This window comes from Drosophila mauritiana, chromosome 2L (assembly GCF_004382145.1).
Source record: "Drosophila mauritiana strain mau12 chromosome 2L, ASM438214v1, whole genome shotgun sequence".
NCBI lineage: Eukaryota > Metazoa > Arthropoda > Insecta > Diptera > Drosophilidae > Drosophila > Drosophila mauritiana.
The window spans coordinates 434,895-450,263 of record NC_046667.1 but is presented as its reverse complement, the minus strand read 5'-3'; the positions used below and the strand labels follow the sequence as shown (position 1 = coordinate 450,263).

The following is a 15,369-nucleotide window of genomic DNA, read 5'->3' as shown; positions in this document are numbered from 1 at the left end:
TTTGGGTGTACTTTGCGTTGTGGTGTCTGCTATACCCTGTTTGGGATACAACGCGAAGAATTAAAAAAGGTTTTTAGGTTTCAAAAAATGTACCTTTTGAAATTTGACTATTGACAAACGCGTGGTGTAAGGAAGTTGGAGCAAAGGTAGTTAGGCTGTTTGTTACCCACCGGATCAGCCTGACTACAAGAGATCTAGAGTACTTCCATCTTCGACTTGAAGCCCAAGCTTTTCATTCTTGTTTTTATTTTTTTGTTTTGTGGCCGTTCGTTATTCTTTCGTCTTTGGTCGGTCGCTTGGTCGTCGCTGGTTCTCTAAGACCGGTTGTTGTTGTTGCTGTAAGCTGCCTTTTGGGAACTACGTTCTTGGTCAATATCGTGTAGATATACGTTCTATATCTGTGCTTGTGTGTGTGCGCGCGGTTTTGAGCCTGGTCGAGGCCGAAGTTTCAAGCGAGGAGAGTGAAAAAATAAAAAAAGAACGGCCAAAAATGTTTTATGCAATTCCTTGAAGTCGATTTCAGTCTCCAGTCTCCCGGTCCAGAGAATCGCTTTTGCGGAATTGGCGCGCATTTCTGGCCTTTTTTTTTGGCAAAGTGATCTTTCAGCCAAGAGCAGCTGCCATTGATCCTCTTTCTATTCAAAATTCCTCGGGCTCTTTGCGGTATTGGGCAGAGCCAAAGTCGCTGGCGATGATGATATGGCGAGGAGGCCAGGAATTTATTGAATAAGTTGGCATATGACGCGGGTACCAACCCACTGATGTTGATGTGGATGTGGTGTGTGTTGCTGTTTCTGGCGTGTTTTCGCTACGCTTCACTGCCAGTCGATGGCTCGTCGATATCGCCGATTGTCGCATACCCCCTACCATTTCTGTTAAAAGCCCTCTCCCTGTCATAGTCTGGATGAGTAAATGGCATAGCAATGGACGAGGCTTATTTGTTGGGCATCAAAATGTAAAAATTACTAAGCAATCTTGAAAATGTTCTACCCTCTTCAAGCACTTTTAAATTGAATGCAAGCCCCACTCAACACCCAACACTGAACACCTTATCACTCGCGATCGAGAGTATCGTAAGCTTCGATGAGTTGACGATTAGGTTTCGCTTCGATTCGCTGTACGATTCGATTTGCTTTGTTTTCAATTCTTTTTATTATGGTCAAATATTTCTGCTGGCCACGATAATGGTAATGGGCCGCCCCCCTTTCACAACTTCGTGCTCAGACCATCATCGAAAAATGTATCCCAGGTATTTTTATTACATTTGTTACACTAACTCACTTCCTATTTGAATCGCTGGTACGGCGAGTAGCTCTCTTTTTTTGTCGAGGAATTTAAATAAGGTTTTAGGGTGGTGAGTCGTAAAAGGAGTGGGAGGGGGTGCATAGGGCATGGTCACCTGAATGGGAGAGCGAGAGTTTCAACTCCGACCTTTGGCTTGCCGAATGTGTGTAGTGTTGGAAATGTTGTGCACTTGGAGAAATATTTAAAGTGAAGCCTGGACTACTGCTATTATCTTAAATTCCTAAAAGGCAGAACCATAACTTACTTTTTGGTCAAGTGTACATGCTCGCCAAGTCGAAGTCAAATCGAATCCGAAGAGTCTAATCTGCCTACCCTACTTTCACTCCATTTCCAGTCGGCATCGCATCGCGGCTCTTTGGCATCTCATTCGATTCGATTCAATTTATTCGAACCGAACTTTTCTCTCTCTTCTCTCGGTTTTAGCTGGCGAGCGGCAATCCGACTAAACTGCAATGAAATTTCAGGCTGCCAATCGATTTTGCCGCTGCTGCAGCTTGGGATTTGCCTTTTTTGGGCCTTGGAATGCGGCATGTTGCTGCTGTGTTGCTGTAGCTGTTGCTGTTGTGTTGTGTTGCTGCTGGTCCTGCTAAGCCCCCGGCTGCAACGTCGCGGCAGAGCAGCTACAGCAACCTCCAACGGGAGCAGCAACAATGTGTTCTAAATAAATTCCGGCGAAATGAAATTCAGGGAGCAGGGAGTCGAGAAGGGGTCGCAGATGTATCTTAAAGATACAAATTCTGTACGCTGCGCGCAACGTGATTGCAATCTTTAGCATCGTCATCATCATCAGCAGCAGCAACAACATACAGGATTACTCGACCGATCTGCGCTTGAAGGAGCCCTATTGGCGTTGAGTAATATTTCATTTTATAGTCAATTTAATCAATACATATACCCTATACTACAAATCCTCCCTGAATACCCTGTAAATACCGGCTAACAGCAAGAGGAAGAGCAACGCAAGGCACGAGTTTCGAGGCTGCCAAGGCCCCAAAGCCCCAAAAAAAGGAAACAAACGACACACACCATAAGGCAGCCACGCAGCAGAGAACGTCGACGTCGACGTCGCGCGTGCGTAGTGCGAGCGGATGAATACAGTGAAAAAAAAGTATCCAGGCTGTAAGTCAGATCCAACCCTTAGAGGTTTGATCGAGCATACGTTCTACAGGGCAATTATCGATTCAGTAATCTTTACACACAAAACGTCATCATTTTCTCGCTGTGCAAATTGTTTGCCTGTTGTTGACTTACCTGTTTTGGCCTTTCCTTTGCTTTTCTTCCTTTAGAGGAGATTTCTTCGCCAGGAACATGTGGAATCTCGAGGGGGGTTATATGGCCGCTAAAAATCGACGAAATCATCCAAGCTCCGTACAGTAGCTGCTGCCCTGGCTCCGTTTGCCTGGCTGCTCTTTTTTTATGTTTTTAATGAGCTTTTATATGGGCTGCAGGATCGGAAGAACCAGTGGCAAGGGGAAAGGAATGACCCGGGGCAGCCAAGCTGCATCTCCATGTCAGCCGGAGGAGATGATGGTGCTTTTCGCTCTTGCGGTCTACCCACAACAAGCCTAGACATGGACTTCTCGGCTATCAATGGATTCACGGTAATGTATTTGGTTCCCATGGGCTCGGGAAAGAGAAGGAGCTGGGGGGCTGGTTGCCATATTATTATGGTAACACAGTTTTAGGCAGAAATAGAAATAAACCGCAGGAAAAACACTTGTTCAAACAGAGGCGTGTGAAGTGTGCGGAATGTATGCACATATACAATTTCACACATGACACACATCTCAAAACAATTTACTTAAAATCAAGTTACAGATCTATAGATACTAATGCAGCACGTCAGAATCTGAATTATAGTTCTATATATTTTGAGTCCGTAATATATGTGTAGAGTCGATCAACTGATCGAAGAATCATTGCATCTGAAACAAAGCCTAAAGAAGTAAAAGAACTTGGCGTATCTCAGATCGTTCAGCTCGTGCGCCAGAAATATTTGAAAAGCTGCGAAAAGGGGAGTCCCGAGTGGGGGGAGGTGAAATGGAGTATGTGGAGCCCGGCGAAATACCTTTCTCGACTCAGTTCCCGACTCACAGCTCAATCTGCAGCTGTCAGGTGTGGCCGGCTAATTGAGAGTCGCGTTACGAGATCATCTTGACACTTTGGAGGCACCTGCCGCCGGACGAGGCGAATCCGGCAATGATTAACTAGTCACTCCGACTGAGGGGCAGGTGAGTTTTGAGCAGTGCTGCAATTCGCTGGCATGTCTGTGATAAAAATGAAAAGTAAAAAGCCCGTCAAGTGCCCGCAAACGCTGACGCATTTCGACCCAAAGGCTGATAAGCCCAGTCAACGCGAATGCGAATTCAATGCCAAAAAGAAAACGAAACTCTCCTCGAAAACGGAAACGGGCAAATACAAGATACAGATACAGATACAGATAGAGATAGAGATACACGTAGATGTGTACAATCAGATAGACATGTACACGACAACAAAATGTGGCTGGACTCGCATTTAAAGTTAGAAAACAAACAAGCGACGAGCATTGTATTAAATATTTAAATATTTAAATATTCTCTGTCGAGTAGAAAAATGTCTTGTACACTGAAGTATAAGTGACCAAGGTTCTTAAGATCCTCAGTTATCAGTATAATTTGCACCTTCAGCTTTGCATCCGTTTTGAAGTCGAATTCTTTTCAAAGCCACATCTATAATTCATGAAATTTATTGTTTTTCCGAGTGTGTGAACCGTATGTTTATCTGTTTTGGCACAACTGGAAGCTCAAGAGCGTTATTCAAATTTCGATTAGCATCTTGGTCCCCGAACCGTGGGATCTGTAATCCCCAACTAAGTAGAACGGCCGCTTCTAGGCTGATAAATATTTGGCTTTTGCATGCCAGCGCGATGAGTTCAACGTCGTCGGACGTTGCTAGTTAATTTTCAAACATTTATCAACAAATATTTGGCGCTTATCATTTGTTCTAGTCAAACAAGGGGGGCGGAGTGGGGCTTAGTGGGTGGTGTGGAAGAACACTCCCATTCCCCGCCAGAAGCAACCTTTTCAGCTCGAGCATCAGCATCAGCAGGTTTGCTGACCCGAACACCTGACAAATGGCACAATGATTTCACAAACTTCTCCATTTGGTGCTGCTGGATTTTGCACAACATTTGTCGAAGATTTTCTGCTGAGTCCGCTAATTAAAATTGTTATAATGGAAAGCATATAAGGTGGGCGCTTTAAAGTACTTCAAAAGTTAAACACTGGGTTAAAGTCAATTAGCATTACAAACTGAATGGTTGCAATTGTTTTATTTTCGAGCTCTGTAAGTGACATTAGGTTTTAAAGCTTGTAATGCACATCCATGAATTGCAGATTGGTGGTTACCTCCGCAGCATCGGGCATCACATCCTTGGCTGCATTCAGGTAGGACTTGGCCCCCAAAATGTCTCCAGACTGAGCAGCCAACACAGCCAAGTTATTAAGTGCGGCTCCATTCTGGGCATCTGATGTGAGGCATAGTTGGAGACATCTTTTGGCTAAGTTGAAGTCACCAGAAGTCTGTCGGAAAGTATTTCAATAATGTATACATTAAATATACATTAAACCCCACTTACCACCGCCACAAAACTGAGATTATACCAGATGTCTGCTTTTTGGCCGGGTTGGGTAGCCGTGGCCAAAGCTCGTTGGAAACACGGCAGAACCAAGTCGATTTGCCCGCCATATAGACAACACAGCGCTATATTGCAGTAGAGCTCAGGAGACTGTGCTCCCAAGGACAAAATCCTTCGGTAGTACATCAACTAAGGTAAGGAGGTCTTTTCAATTTAATGTGCACTCCTTATTATTAGGGTCATAATATTACCGCCATTTCCGGATTGTTGTCGTAAAAGTAGCCCACAGCAATGCTGGCGAGAGATTCCACATTGATTGGATGCAGTTTGGCCACCAGTCTGTACAGCTGCAGTGCGTCCTCCTGCTGTTCCATGGCCTGGTGGATTCTCGCCTGCTCCAGTCGGTAGGTGACGTCAAAGGGTCGCGAGTCCACCACTTCGCCGATCACGAGCAAAGCTCGCTCGGGTTGCTTTATTCTTTGGTATACTCTGGAGAGGAGCAGATAAGTGTCCGGATGGGGAAAGCTGGCCAGGGATTGCTGCAGAAAGGGCTCCGCTCTTCGTGGATAATGCAGGGCAAGAAGACATCGGCCCATCTGCTGTTGCCACCACCAGGACAGTGTGCATCCAGTGGACCCACTGGGCTTCTGGCGCTCAACTTCCAGAACCGCTTGACAAAGGGAGTGGGCTTTTTGCACATCCGCTTCGTGGTAGTAGAGGAACTGAAACAAGGCTTTCACAAGCGTTTCCCGTTCGGCGTATATGGTGGGATTCAGACGGGACGCCTGGTACAGTTTCGAAGTGGCATCACCTACATTGAAAGCCGCTGCCGAGGTGGCTCGAATCCTGGAGGCGGTTCCGCAACGAGATCCCAGCGAGGATCCCGGTCGACTGAGACTTGTGCCAGGTCGAGCCACTGCCGCCGATCCTGGCCGGGAACTATTTAAGCGGCCATCACTGGAGTGGGCCACTCCGGAACCCCTGCTCCGCGCCTGCTGCGCCCTCTGACTGGTAAGGGGGCGTGGCTGGAAAGCGGTCTTTATACTGCTTCCCGGTCGAGCAGCAGTGGCTATACGCTCAAACTCTACTTCCTCGGTGGCTGCCAGAAATGGAAAATTATTAAACAATTAATGAGTGAGGCCAAAAAAATGTCACTTACTTACCTTCATTCCCGCCATCGTCCTCGTCCAGGTCGTCCACGTACACGCGCTGCGTAAGGGCGCGCATCTTTAATTGCCACACGCCCTCCATCAGCCAAGTGGGCATCATGATGGACGGCCCAGAGTCAACTGCCCCGGCTCCACCTCCAGCTGCTCCTCTTGGCCTAGGGCCAATGCGTTGCAAATTGCTACCGAATCTGCTGTGCTCCGCCTGCTGCTGCTGGTGCTGCTCCTCCTCCTCCACCTCCTTGGTGGTGAACAGTTGGACATGGCCATCGTGACCGGCCTGCAGGAGTGCGTTGCACAGCTCCGCACACCTTTCGTAGGAGCGTCGACGGTAGAGGGACACCGCCCTGAAGTAGTCCAGCTCCAGAGTCGCCAGCATCGCTGATGCCATCGATTCGCGTCCTTTGCCTTTAGTTGTCACACTCAGAAAAAACTCTACACAGATGTTGAGAATTCCGCATAGAACGAGTAAATTTGATTAGGTTAGTCAGAAAGAAATCATATTTTGGAAATCATATTCTATTAATATAATAAATAAATATTTAGATTCTCAAAAATCTTATCATTTCGTTCAGTATATTGTGTATCTGTGTCCGATTCAAGTGTTTGAATTCCTCGGCTGGGTTCCTTTTTTCGGGCTCTTCTGCTGCGCTTCGATTGCTGGAATTTTAAAACCGGATGCGTGTCATTCCTCTGCCCCTCCAAGCCCGAAAATCCAGGGGCATCAGGAATGCGGCTGCTGCTTCCTGCGGTTCATCTCCCCTTCTCCGCTCCTCTGGACTCCTCCGAGTTCGAATCTGGTCTCAGTTCTTGGCTCGTCTCCATGCCATCTAATTTTTCTATGCCCATAATTTGTACTTCCCGCCTACCTCTTTTCCACGGGACTTAATTTGTAGATTCCTCCGCTGCTGCGGTTTCTGGTATCGACTGACTGGCCTCTCGCAGGTATAGGTGTATACTCGCCATATGGAAAGGGTCTTCCGGTATGGCTCGAATTGGTTAGGTTCGGGGTACGAGTCGATTACCATGGATACCTGGTCGGCCAAAACATTAATTACTTTGCAGTGCGCCTGTTCCTGTCACTGGAGAGTCACCCTGTTGGGACATCCTGACTATACCACCCTGTGAATCTACCTAAACTTGGAATGTTAATTTGAGCACTAGTCATTACAAGTTAATGGTTTTCCTTGGTTAATATATCCAACTTATCCTTGACTCGTCTTCCGGGTAGGCATCTGCACCTGCATCTCCTTCTGCTTATGGGAAATCTGCTTTTTGGGATGTCTAGGTCTTAATCTAGATATTAACTTCTTTCTCATAGATTAGGCAGTGCTCAAGTATAATTTTATTAACTAAAGCCACATAAAGATGCATCGGAACAGAGTTTAATATTTTTACAGGTCTATCTTTGATGTGAGTGACAACATGATAATGGAAAACAAAACATTAATGGGTTTCTGGGACACACTCATTTCTATGATATTTTATTATTTAGGGTATCTGCAGCCAATCGTAGATGGGGTCCAAGCCCACTTTGGTGACGGCGCTGGCCTCCACGATGGTCACCTGCTGGCGGATCTGCTTTTGCAACTTCTGCATCTGCAGCATGAGCAGAGCCTCGTTTCTCATCTGGCGGTAGGAGTAATCCATTTTGGCCAGCACCAACAGGATCTTAGTATTGTGCCTGCGACGAATTTATCTAGTGCATGAGCTTTCAGTTCATTTCCACCTTACTTACTGCAGACGCGGCTCGGTGAGGATTGAATAGAAAAGAACGCCGGCGGCTGAAATCTGACACAGATTAGAGGTGTCTACCACGTAAATCAGCTTCTTGACGTCGTCGAAATACTGCCTCCACAAGGGGGCCATACTCCCTCCAATTTCCAGGATCTGTATGGATTTGGGCAGATTTTTACCGCCATGAGGAATGTTAGCTGGAGCTTCTGCGGGAGGGGGCTTATTTTTATCCCCATTTGGCGATTTTGTTGGAAAATGGATTCGGTAAATCCCCGTGCCAATGGTGGGCATGGAAAACGTGGTCTCGTCGATGGTTTCCGGATCCTGTAAAGCTTTTAAAAGGTGCGTTTTGCCCGCTCTTTTGGGGCCCAAGCAAATGCAGGTGAACATTTCAGCTTTTACTTGGATTTTATTTATGGATCTAGCAAAGGTAGCCTTGGTTACCAAAGTTTATTAATTAATTAATTAAATCACAATCGGAATATTTAGATAGCACTTACATGTTTTTATTTCTAGTTTATTTTATATTTCAAATATTTACAAATGGTTGAAAATTTAAAATCAATCGCGTAATCAAAATCTTGTGTCAGTAGTTCACATTTTTTCAGCAAGATGGCTCTCTTAGGAAAAGTGCAAAAGTTTAAACTGCGTGCTCACGAAATTCGAAACCATTCGGCCACACTTCATATGAGCACATCAATGCATAATCACTATCGATAAAACATCGATGTATTTTTCATCGCTTTTTCATGCTGTCTCATCGTAAACAATATCAACATTGTTAAGCGCTTTTACAATTGCTCAAAAAAATGAACCACACAGCAGACAAACCTCGACAAATCGGATTTGACAGGCAGTTTTCAGCGGACGTGAATGGCGTCCCTACGGAGATAGTGTTCCACTGCTTCGCCAAGAAGTGGTTTTTAGTCATAACGCAGCTCGGCAAGATTCCCGGCATCTACAACGTGCACTTCGATGTCAAAAAGGACGAAAGGGTGGTTCCCTACCTGCACGGACCAGTGGACAATCCGGAGTTCCACGTATCGGTGCCCATCACGATGAACTGCTGCTTGGGCTTGGACACTGACGAGACCCGCAGCGCCATCCAGTTTCTGGTCAACAGAACCGGACTCCACAAGTGCCCGACGGAGTTCGTGGTGGGCTTGGGTCTCAAGCAAATCGACGGACCCAATCTTCGTGCCCTAGCAAAGATCCTCGAGGAGGCGTTATTCTAGTCTACGTTCGTTATATCCAATAAATATTAGCTGTAAGACAGCTTTTGTAAAAAAAAATCTTGAACACTTTAATTGGAGCCTTCAAACCCGCCTGACGAAATTATTGGCATATTCTACTGCAACCTCTTTCCTGTGTTTAATTAACTAAAATGTATTCTCCAAAAAGGCAGTGGAATACCAATAACACAGTAAGCCAAAATAATTATGCACCGTTGTGAAAAGGAGAGTCTCGATAATTTTTTAGCAAACGTCTTCTATATTTCCTCACATTTGTACATTAAAACGTGTACGCAGGTCGGGAAACACGGGCACACGTCCACCTCTCGAGGATTACAGCACAAACACAACGGATGTCCGGTTGTCGAGAAGTTCTAGAGGATTTAGTCGAACAGACCGAAGCCCATGTCGTCGTCAGACTGGTCGGACTCCTCCTCCTTCTTCTTCTCCTCCTTCTTGGACTCGGCGGCTGGAGCAGCGGCGGCGGCAGCGGGGGCAGCACCACCGGCGGGGGCGGCACCAACTCCGGATCCGATGTTGGTGATCAGGTCCTTGACGTTGATGCCCTCCAGGGCCTTGGCGAACAGACCGGGCCAGTAGGGCTCCACCTCGACGTTGGCGGCCTTCAGGATGGTGTTGATCTTCTCACCCTGGTGAATCCAAAAAATAAGATCAGCACATGTTGCGGCAGTGCGAAAGATACCGTAAGACCCGCAAATTGTCCAATACTTCTGGCCGATGGCCGCGCCATTGGAGGATTTGCTGCGTCCCCGATTGCAAAATCAAAATCGAAAAACTTACGGTGACGGCGACATCGTCATCGACGAGGATGAGGGAGGCGTAGACGCAGGCGAGCTCGGCTTTGGTGGACATGTCGAAGTGCTGTGGCTAATCACTGATTGTGCAAGTTGCCAAAAATTAATTGTTTATAACAAATGGCCTTAGCTCGGGACGAGAACAAGCACGCTGGTCAAAATCCTAAACCGGAAAGAGCAGTTGATATGTAGTGTGACCAGGCCGATAACGAAAAAAAATACCAAGCGTTAATGAAAATTTGCATTATATTGTCAGGAAATACTATTTAGGAGAAAACTCGTTCTTACTTCCAAGATCATCTCTTATTTAAACTAGTTTATTCTTAAGCTTCTCAAACAGTTGCCCTAACACCCTTCTTGGTTATATGTTTTTCTCTCTGTTTTAATAAAAGACATTTCCGTAATGGTATTGAAAATACTGAAAAAAAGACATTTTGGTATAATGACGAAAGAGTCACACTGAAACATTATGTACACAATTAGTGTGCCCATAGCATTGCTTAAACGTAAACAATAAAAAGCGCGCGAAAATGTCGGACCAAGAAGATTTAGTTGTAAAAAAAGAATACAAATCTATAGAAAATATTGATGAGAACGACGAAGATCCCGATGATGTAGATTTGAAGGATGGCGGAAAAATAGACTCCTTGAAGGCCCTGGGTCCATTTATAGCCAGCAAGGAGAACAGCCGCAACACAGTTTACCTCAGCGATGTTCCGGATATCTGCAAGGATAAGCCGTGCATGCTGGGCGTGGACGAAGCAGGGCGTGGTCCCGTCCTGGGACCTATGGTATATGGGATCTCCTACTGTCCACTGGAAAGCAACAAGGCTTTAGAGGACCTGGGATGCGCCGATTCCAAACAACTAACCGAGGGGAAACGTGATATTATATTTAACGATATCAACACCAAGGAATATGCGACCAGTTGCGTTGGCTGGGCCGTGGAGATCATATCGCCGAACACGATCAGCACCAGCATGTACCGGCGGTCGAAGTGCTCCCTGAACGAAGTTTCCATGGACTCGGCCATGGGCCTAATCCAACAGGCGATCGATGCGGGCGTCAATATTGCCGAGGTTTATGTGGACACGGTGGGTCCGCCGGAGAAGTACCAGGAGAAGTTGCTCAAACGTTTCCCCAACTTTAAAATAACCGTGGCGAAAAAGGCTGACTCCACCTATCCAATAGTCTCTGCTGCTAGTATTTGCGCCAAAGTCACCCGTGATCATGCCCTCAAGGTGTGGAGCTTCCCTGAGGGATTGGTCATTAAGGATAACGAGTTCGGCAGTGGATATCCGGGAGATCCGGTCACAAGGAGATTTCTGACCGAGTACATTGATCTAGTGTTTGGATTTCCACGACTTGTGCGCTTCAGTTGGTCCACCGCGGAAAACGCACTGGCGGACAAGGCGTATGACATGGAGTTCGACGAGCCGGATTCCGAGAAGCCCAAGTACGCCGGCACCAAGCTCACAAAGTTCTTTAAGGGCACAACAAAATCCGGCGAAGAAATTCGCGAGGAGTGCCGATTCTTTAAGCAACGCCATCTGGAAAACGTCATGGAGTTTTAGCAACAAATAAGAATAAAATTAAGTTCAGGAGTATCTATATTTACAAAGAATAAAGTTTAATTTAAGTAATTTAGTATTAAGTTTTAAAATGCCATAATACAAACTAAAAATCCCAGGCCCAAAACGAAAACAGCTTAGTTTTTATCTTTAATGTATTTTTGCTGATGTTCTTGTGTTTCCGCCAATCTCGTGTTCTTATTAATTACGTTCGATTACAGACTACGTGGGACTGCAGTTACACTGTTCTGAATGTATGCGTGAATCGGTCTGATCTGATCTCGTGGCATCCCTTTTTCGGAGGACAACTGTGCGATTGCTGGGGAGGGGAGGGGGTTGGCTGGCATCTTTGATCGATACAATAACAAAATGCAAAGTTATACTAAACGATTTTTGTATAAAAAGGGACGACCTTAGAAACATGGAGCTTATGATTAAGATTAAAATGAGAAGAGTCGCATCCCGCTGATCTGAAGAGAACTACAACCATGTTGAAGCCCCTAAAATCCCAGGCGCATATCGATATTTTGTGACTCGAAACTAAGCGTACGAAATAGACGTGGACAATAGCGGGAGGATCTCATCTCAATAGGTATACCTTAAACAACTAATTAGAATTTAAAGCAATTACAAATACGATTGCAGGGCGGGATAACTAAGAAAGGAGTTACCTAAGGTCCGGGCTCCAGATCCAATTCGATTTATGTTGGTAGAATTGAAACTGATATTTCACTTCTTTAAAAAATATAGTAAAATGCAATTTTTGAATCAAAAGTAAAAACTTCTCTTTCCATATGAAAGTGAAAAACTACTGATTTCATTTTTACCAAATAATGAGTTGGAAAAGGAGTCTCGACTATTTTAAGCGTTGGCTTAATACACGAAATCCAGTTGTGGCTGCTCCGGCAATCAGAACTTTCGCAGGTCCAACACGAAAACGCTACCATCGGAGGCACTGGCACCTACTTTAGTGCCCTTGGAGTTCCAGCAGACCTCAAAGATTCCGCCCGTGCCCTTGTAACTGTGCACCAGGTGTCCCGTTTGCGTGCTCCAAATGTGTACGCACTTGTCGAAGCTGCCGGAGGCCAAATGCTTTCCATCCGGACTGAAGGCCACCGAGTAGACTGGCTCCGTGTGCTTGGTGAGCGTGTGGATGCAGCTGCCCCTCTCCACGTCCCAAAGTCTTACCGTGGAATCGAACGAAGCGGATGCGAGGATCAGGTTTGTGTTTGGATTGTTGGTTCCCGGCCCCGTAGGCGACCATTTTATCGTATAGATCTCCTTTGAGTGAGCCTGCAGATCGTGGCAGCAGCGATCTCGGTTCATGCTCCAGATCTTGAGGGTCATGTCATCAGAGCAGGACGCCAGCAGTTGGCCCTGCGGACACCACTTGATTGCATTCACCTCGTTTGTGTGTCCTTTAAAGGTCTTGATGGGTTCATTTACACCCAACCGGCACACATGTATCCGCTGATCCGTACTGCAAGATGCAAAGGCCTGGTTTGTCTGCCAGTCCACATCCAAGGCTGGAGCACTGTGAAAGGCAAATTGCTGGGTGCATTGGCCCGTGGATGCGTCCCAGATGATCGTCGTCTTGTCCACGCCAGCCGAGAGGATGTAGTTTCCACACTTGTTCCACTTCAGAGCAAAGATCGGACCCTTGTGTTGTCCCAAAGTAGATGCAAGTCGACCGTCGGTTTTCCAAATTCGGGCGTAACCATCGTAGCTGCCGGTGGCGAGCAAGGATCCATCGCACTGCAAAAACGTGATTATATTAAGAACGGATTAGAAAGCAAACTTCACAAGGATTAACTGCCAAGATCTTCTACTTACATTCCAGTCCAGAGAGGTGACGTCCTTGTTGCTAGGCACCTCAGCGCCGCCTTTCTGGATGCAGTGGCGCAGCACCAGCTGGTTGGAATTAGTGTTTGCATCGGACATGTCCCATATCCTAGCAGTGCTGTCTCCCGAACCGCTTGCCAGTAAATCCCGGCTGGGATTCCAGGCACAGATAAACACTTCGCTTTCGTGGCCGCGTAATACACGAGCCTTGGATTCTGGTATTTCAATGTTCTCGTCAATGTCCATGGGTACAAGAGCTGCGGGAGTCCCAGCACCTCCGCTGGTAGACGAGGAGATGGTTCCACTGGGAGCAGAGCTTTGAGCATTGGACGAACCAGACTGCACGTTGCTTCCTTGGGCTCCTACGCGTATCGTTACCGCTCCACTGGGCGCCTTGGATCCTGCTGCAGTCGAAGCTCCGCCCGATGCTGCTGCGTCCGGATTGGAGGTTGATACAGTTCCACCAGCGGGCGTCAGCCCGCTTGTAGGTTGTTCTACGCTGCTGGAAGTGCTGCTATTGCCATTTGTGGATGTTGAGGAGGCTGCATCATCGGTACTGGTGGCATTCGCATTGCCTGCATTGCCACTAGATGAGCTTCCCGCTTCATTCGAGTTCTGGGATTTCTTTTGACTTGCCCCAGGTGCTGCCGAATCTCCACCAGCTGGTGTGCTTGTGCTATTAGCTCCTCCAGTACTGGCCTGGTTGCTTCCAGCTCCATTGTTTCCGGCGTATGTGCCGCCAGCATTATTTGCTGCATTTCCACTGGAGTCCACCTCGCTGGCCGACTGATCGGTTGGTGTGCTGGTGCCCGTGGTGCTGCCGGTAGTCTTGTTTCCACCTGCTGAGCCCGCCACTCCGGTACCCGGTTCTATTTTTATCTCTGGCTTAGCATTGTTGTTCTGGTTGCCACCGGCAGGGGCAGAAGAATCCACTGCCCCGGGTTTTCCCGGCTCTGTTTTTACAATGGGCTTGAGGGGCTTCACCTCCGGCATGACAGCGTCTATTAGAGAGAGTCCTTCAATGGGTCGCGCCACCTCACCGTCCTCGCCTACGCTCCACTCCACTTCAGTATAGAGAAGACCCTTTTGCAGGATGGTGAGCAAGGCGGCCGGTGGAACCAATGCGCCATTGATATTACTTTGCGAGATGTGTGACTCAATGCCAAACACGTAGGCCGAGTGCAGAAAGCCTAGAAAACGAGATTGCATGAGATTAGGGCGGGCTCTTAACTTGCCATTGGAGGGTTTTACTCACCCGACTCCTGCAGGTATCGGTAAACCAGAAAGTTCACCTCGTCGCTGGAAAAACTCATGGCGGAACGCGGTTGGCTCCTTCTCCTACTACTAGCTCACTCCAAAATCCACTCCTATCTCCAATGCCAATTATGTTTTTACGGTGTGAAAATCGGAACTGTGCTGCGTAACACATGCGTCTGCATTCGGCACGCTTATCACTTCGGCGCAAGCCACGGTATCCGGAGCTACTCCTGGTACTTAGATCGATCTGGTGGGTCCTGTGTATTCAATTCTGCCAGTTTGCTGCTTGCGGCAAGAGCACTTCACATATTTTTTTCCACAAATAAAACCGAGGAATCGAAAACGCGTTTCTGAAACGCGCAAAAAAATGGCGGAGTAATCTCAAGGTGTGCGCTGCGAGAGGTTGCGCAGCCTTGTATTTTGTGACGTCACAAGTTTTGACAACAAATTAATTAATTTGAGTCATATTCTTGTATTGCACTAAGCTTTACTTTTAAGGACAGAACAACAATTAATCAGCCATAAAAATATTTAAAAACATATTTTTTGATAATTATGGCTCTGTACATAATGGAGTCAAATAATTGTTGTTTATTTATAAAATCAACTATAATCTATATCGAAAAGCAGATTAGGCTTCTGCGTGTAGTTACTATAAGCAACTAAACTCTATAGCCAAAAGCAACTTAGTACTTTTGCTTGGAGTAAAAGGTAAAAGAATTCTTAAAGCGAGTTGTCAGACGGTACCGTCTCTCTTCGTCCATCCCTGTGTACCCATCCCTCGATATAATCATGGTATTCCAACCAAACGCTCTACCGGTCACA

The 15,369-nt window shown here is 46.6% G+C and overlaps 6 protein-coding genes and 1 long non-coding RNA gene across 8 annotated transcripts; 3 read left to right on the top strand and 4 right to left on the bottom strand.

Moving 5' to 3' along the window:
• The first annotated feature begins 1,752 nt into the window (after window positions 1-1,752).
• LOC117150467 lies at window positions 1,753-5,296 on the top strand. Its single transcript, XR_004460765.1, has 3 exons — window positions 1,753-3,536; window positions 4,683-5,118; window positions 5,207-5,296. It is a non-coding gene; the product is annotated as an uncharacterized LOC117150467 (long non-coding RNA).
• On the bottom strand, window positions 4,576-6,496 carry LOC117150466 (tetratricopeptide repeat protein 8). 2 transcript variants are annotated; one of them, XM_033317362.1, is made up of 4 exons: window positions 6,088-6,496; window positions 5,176-6,023; window positions 4,925-5,113; window positions 4,576-4,868 (listed from the first exon to the last, which is right to left on the bottom strand). In XM_033317362.1, the coding sequence occupies exons 1-4, from the start codon at window positions 6,479-6,481 to the stop codon at window positions 4,650-4,652; spliced, it is 1,650 nt and encodes a 549-aa protein (XP_033173253.1). In that variant the 5' UTR covers window positions 6,482-6,496; the 3' UTR covers window positions 4,576-4,649. The 2 variants fall into 2 exon arrangements, with proteins under 2 accessions (XP_033173253.1, XP_033173254.1); XM_033317363.1 differs by having other exon boundaries at window positions 6,084-6,168.
• A 916-nt stretch (window positions 6,497-7,412) lies between these two features.
• LOC117145948 (ADP-ribosylation factor-like protein 16) lies at window positions 7,413-8,461 on the bottom strand. Its single transcript, XM_033311834.1, has 3 exons — window positions 8,328-8,461; window positions 7,829-8,262; window positions 7,413-7,774 (listed from the first exon to the last, which is right to left on the bottom strand). Exons 2-3 carry the CDS (start codon window positions 8,215-8,217, stop codon window positions 7,582-7,584), a joined length of 582 nt encoding a protein of 193 aa, XP_033167725.1. The 5' UTR covers window positions 8,218-8,262; window positions 8,328-8,461; the 3' UTR covers window positions 7,413-7,581.
• Window positions 8,462-8,549: 88 nt separating this feature from the next.
• LOC117145956 lies at window positions 8,550-9,119 on the top strand. The gene has a single exon (XM_033311847.1). The coding sequence runs from the start codon at window positions 8,637-8,639 to the stop codon at window positions 9,060-9,062; it is 426 nt and encodes a 141-aa protein (XP_033167738.1). The 5' UTR covers window positions 8,550-8,636; the 3' UTR covers window positions 9,063-9,119.
• A 179-nt stretch (window positions 9,120-9,298) lies between these two features.
• On the bottom strand, window positions 9,299-10,059 carry LOC117145961 (60S acidic ribosomal protein P1). Its single transcript, XM_033311861.1, has 2 exons — window positions 9,861-10,059; window positions 9,299-9,709 (listed from the first exon to the last, which is right to left on the bottom strand). Exons 1-2 carry the CDS (start codon window positions 9,930-9,932, stop codon window positions 9,443-9,445), a joined length of 339 nt encoding a protein of 112 aa, XP_033167752.1. The 5' UTR covers window positions 9,933-10,059; the 3' UTR covers window positions 9,299-9,442.
• A 296-nt stretch (window positions 10,060-10,355) lies between these two features.
• Window positions 10,356-11,578, top strand: LOC117145939 (ribonuclease H2 subunit A). Its single transcript, XM_033311822.1, has one exon. It carries the CDS (start codon window positions 10,405-10,407, stop codon window positions 11,446-11,448), a length of 1,044 nt encoding a protein of 347 aa, XP_033167713.1. The 5' UTR covers window positions 10,356-10,404; the 3' UTR covers window positions 11,449-11,578.
• A 4-nt stretch (window positions 11,579-11,582) lies between these two features.
• Window positions 11,583-14,928, bottom strand: LOC117145932 (F-box-like/WD repeat-containing protein ebi). The gene is made up of 3 exons (XM_033311809.1): window positions 14,543-14,928; window positions 13,279-14,477; window positions 11,583-13,200 (listed from the first exon to the last, which is right to left on the bottom strand). Exons 1-3 carry the CDS (start codon window positions 14,598-14,600, stop codon window positions 12,355-12,357), a joined length of 2,103 nt encoding a protein of 700 aa, XP_033167700.1. The 5' UTR covers window positions 14,601-14,928; the 3' UTR covers window positions 11,583-12,354.
• Between the last annotated feature and the right edge of the window lie 441 nt (window positions 14,929-15,369).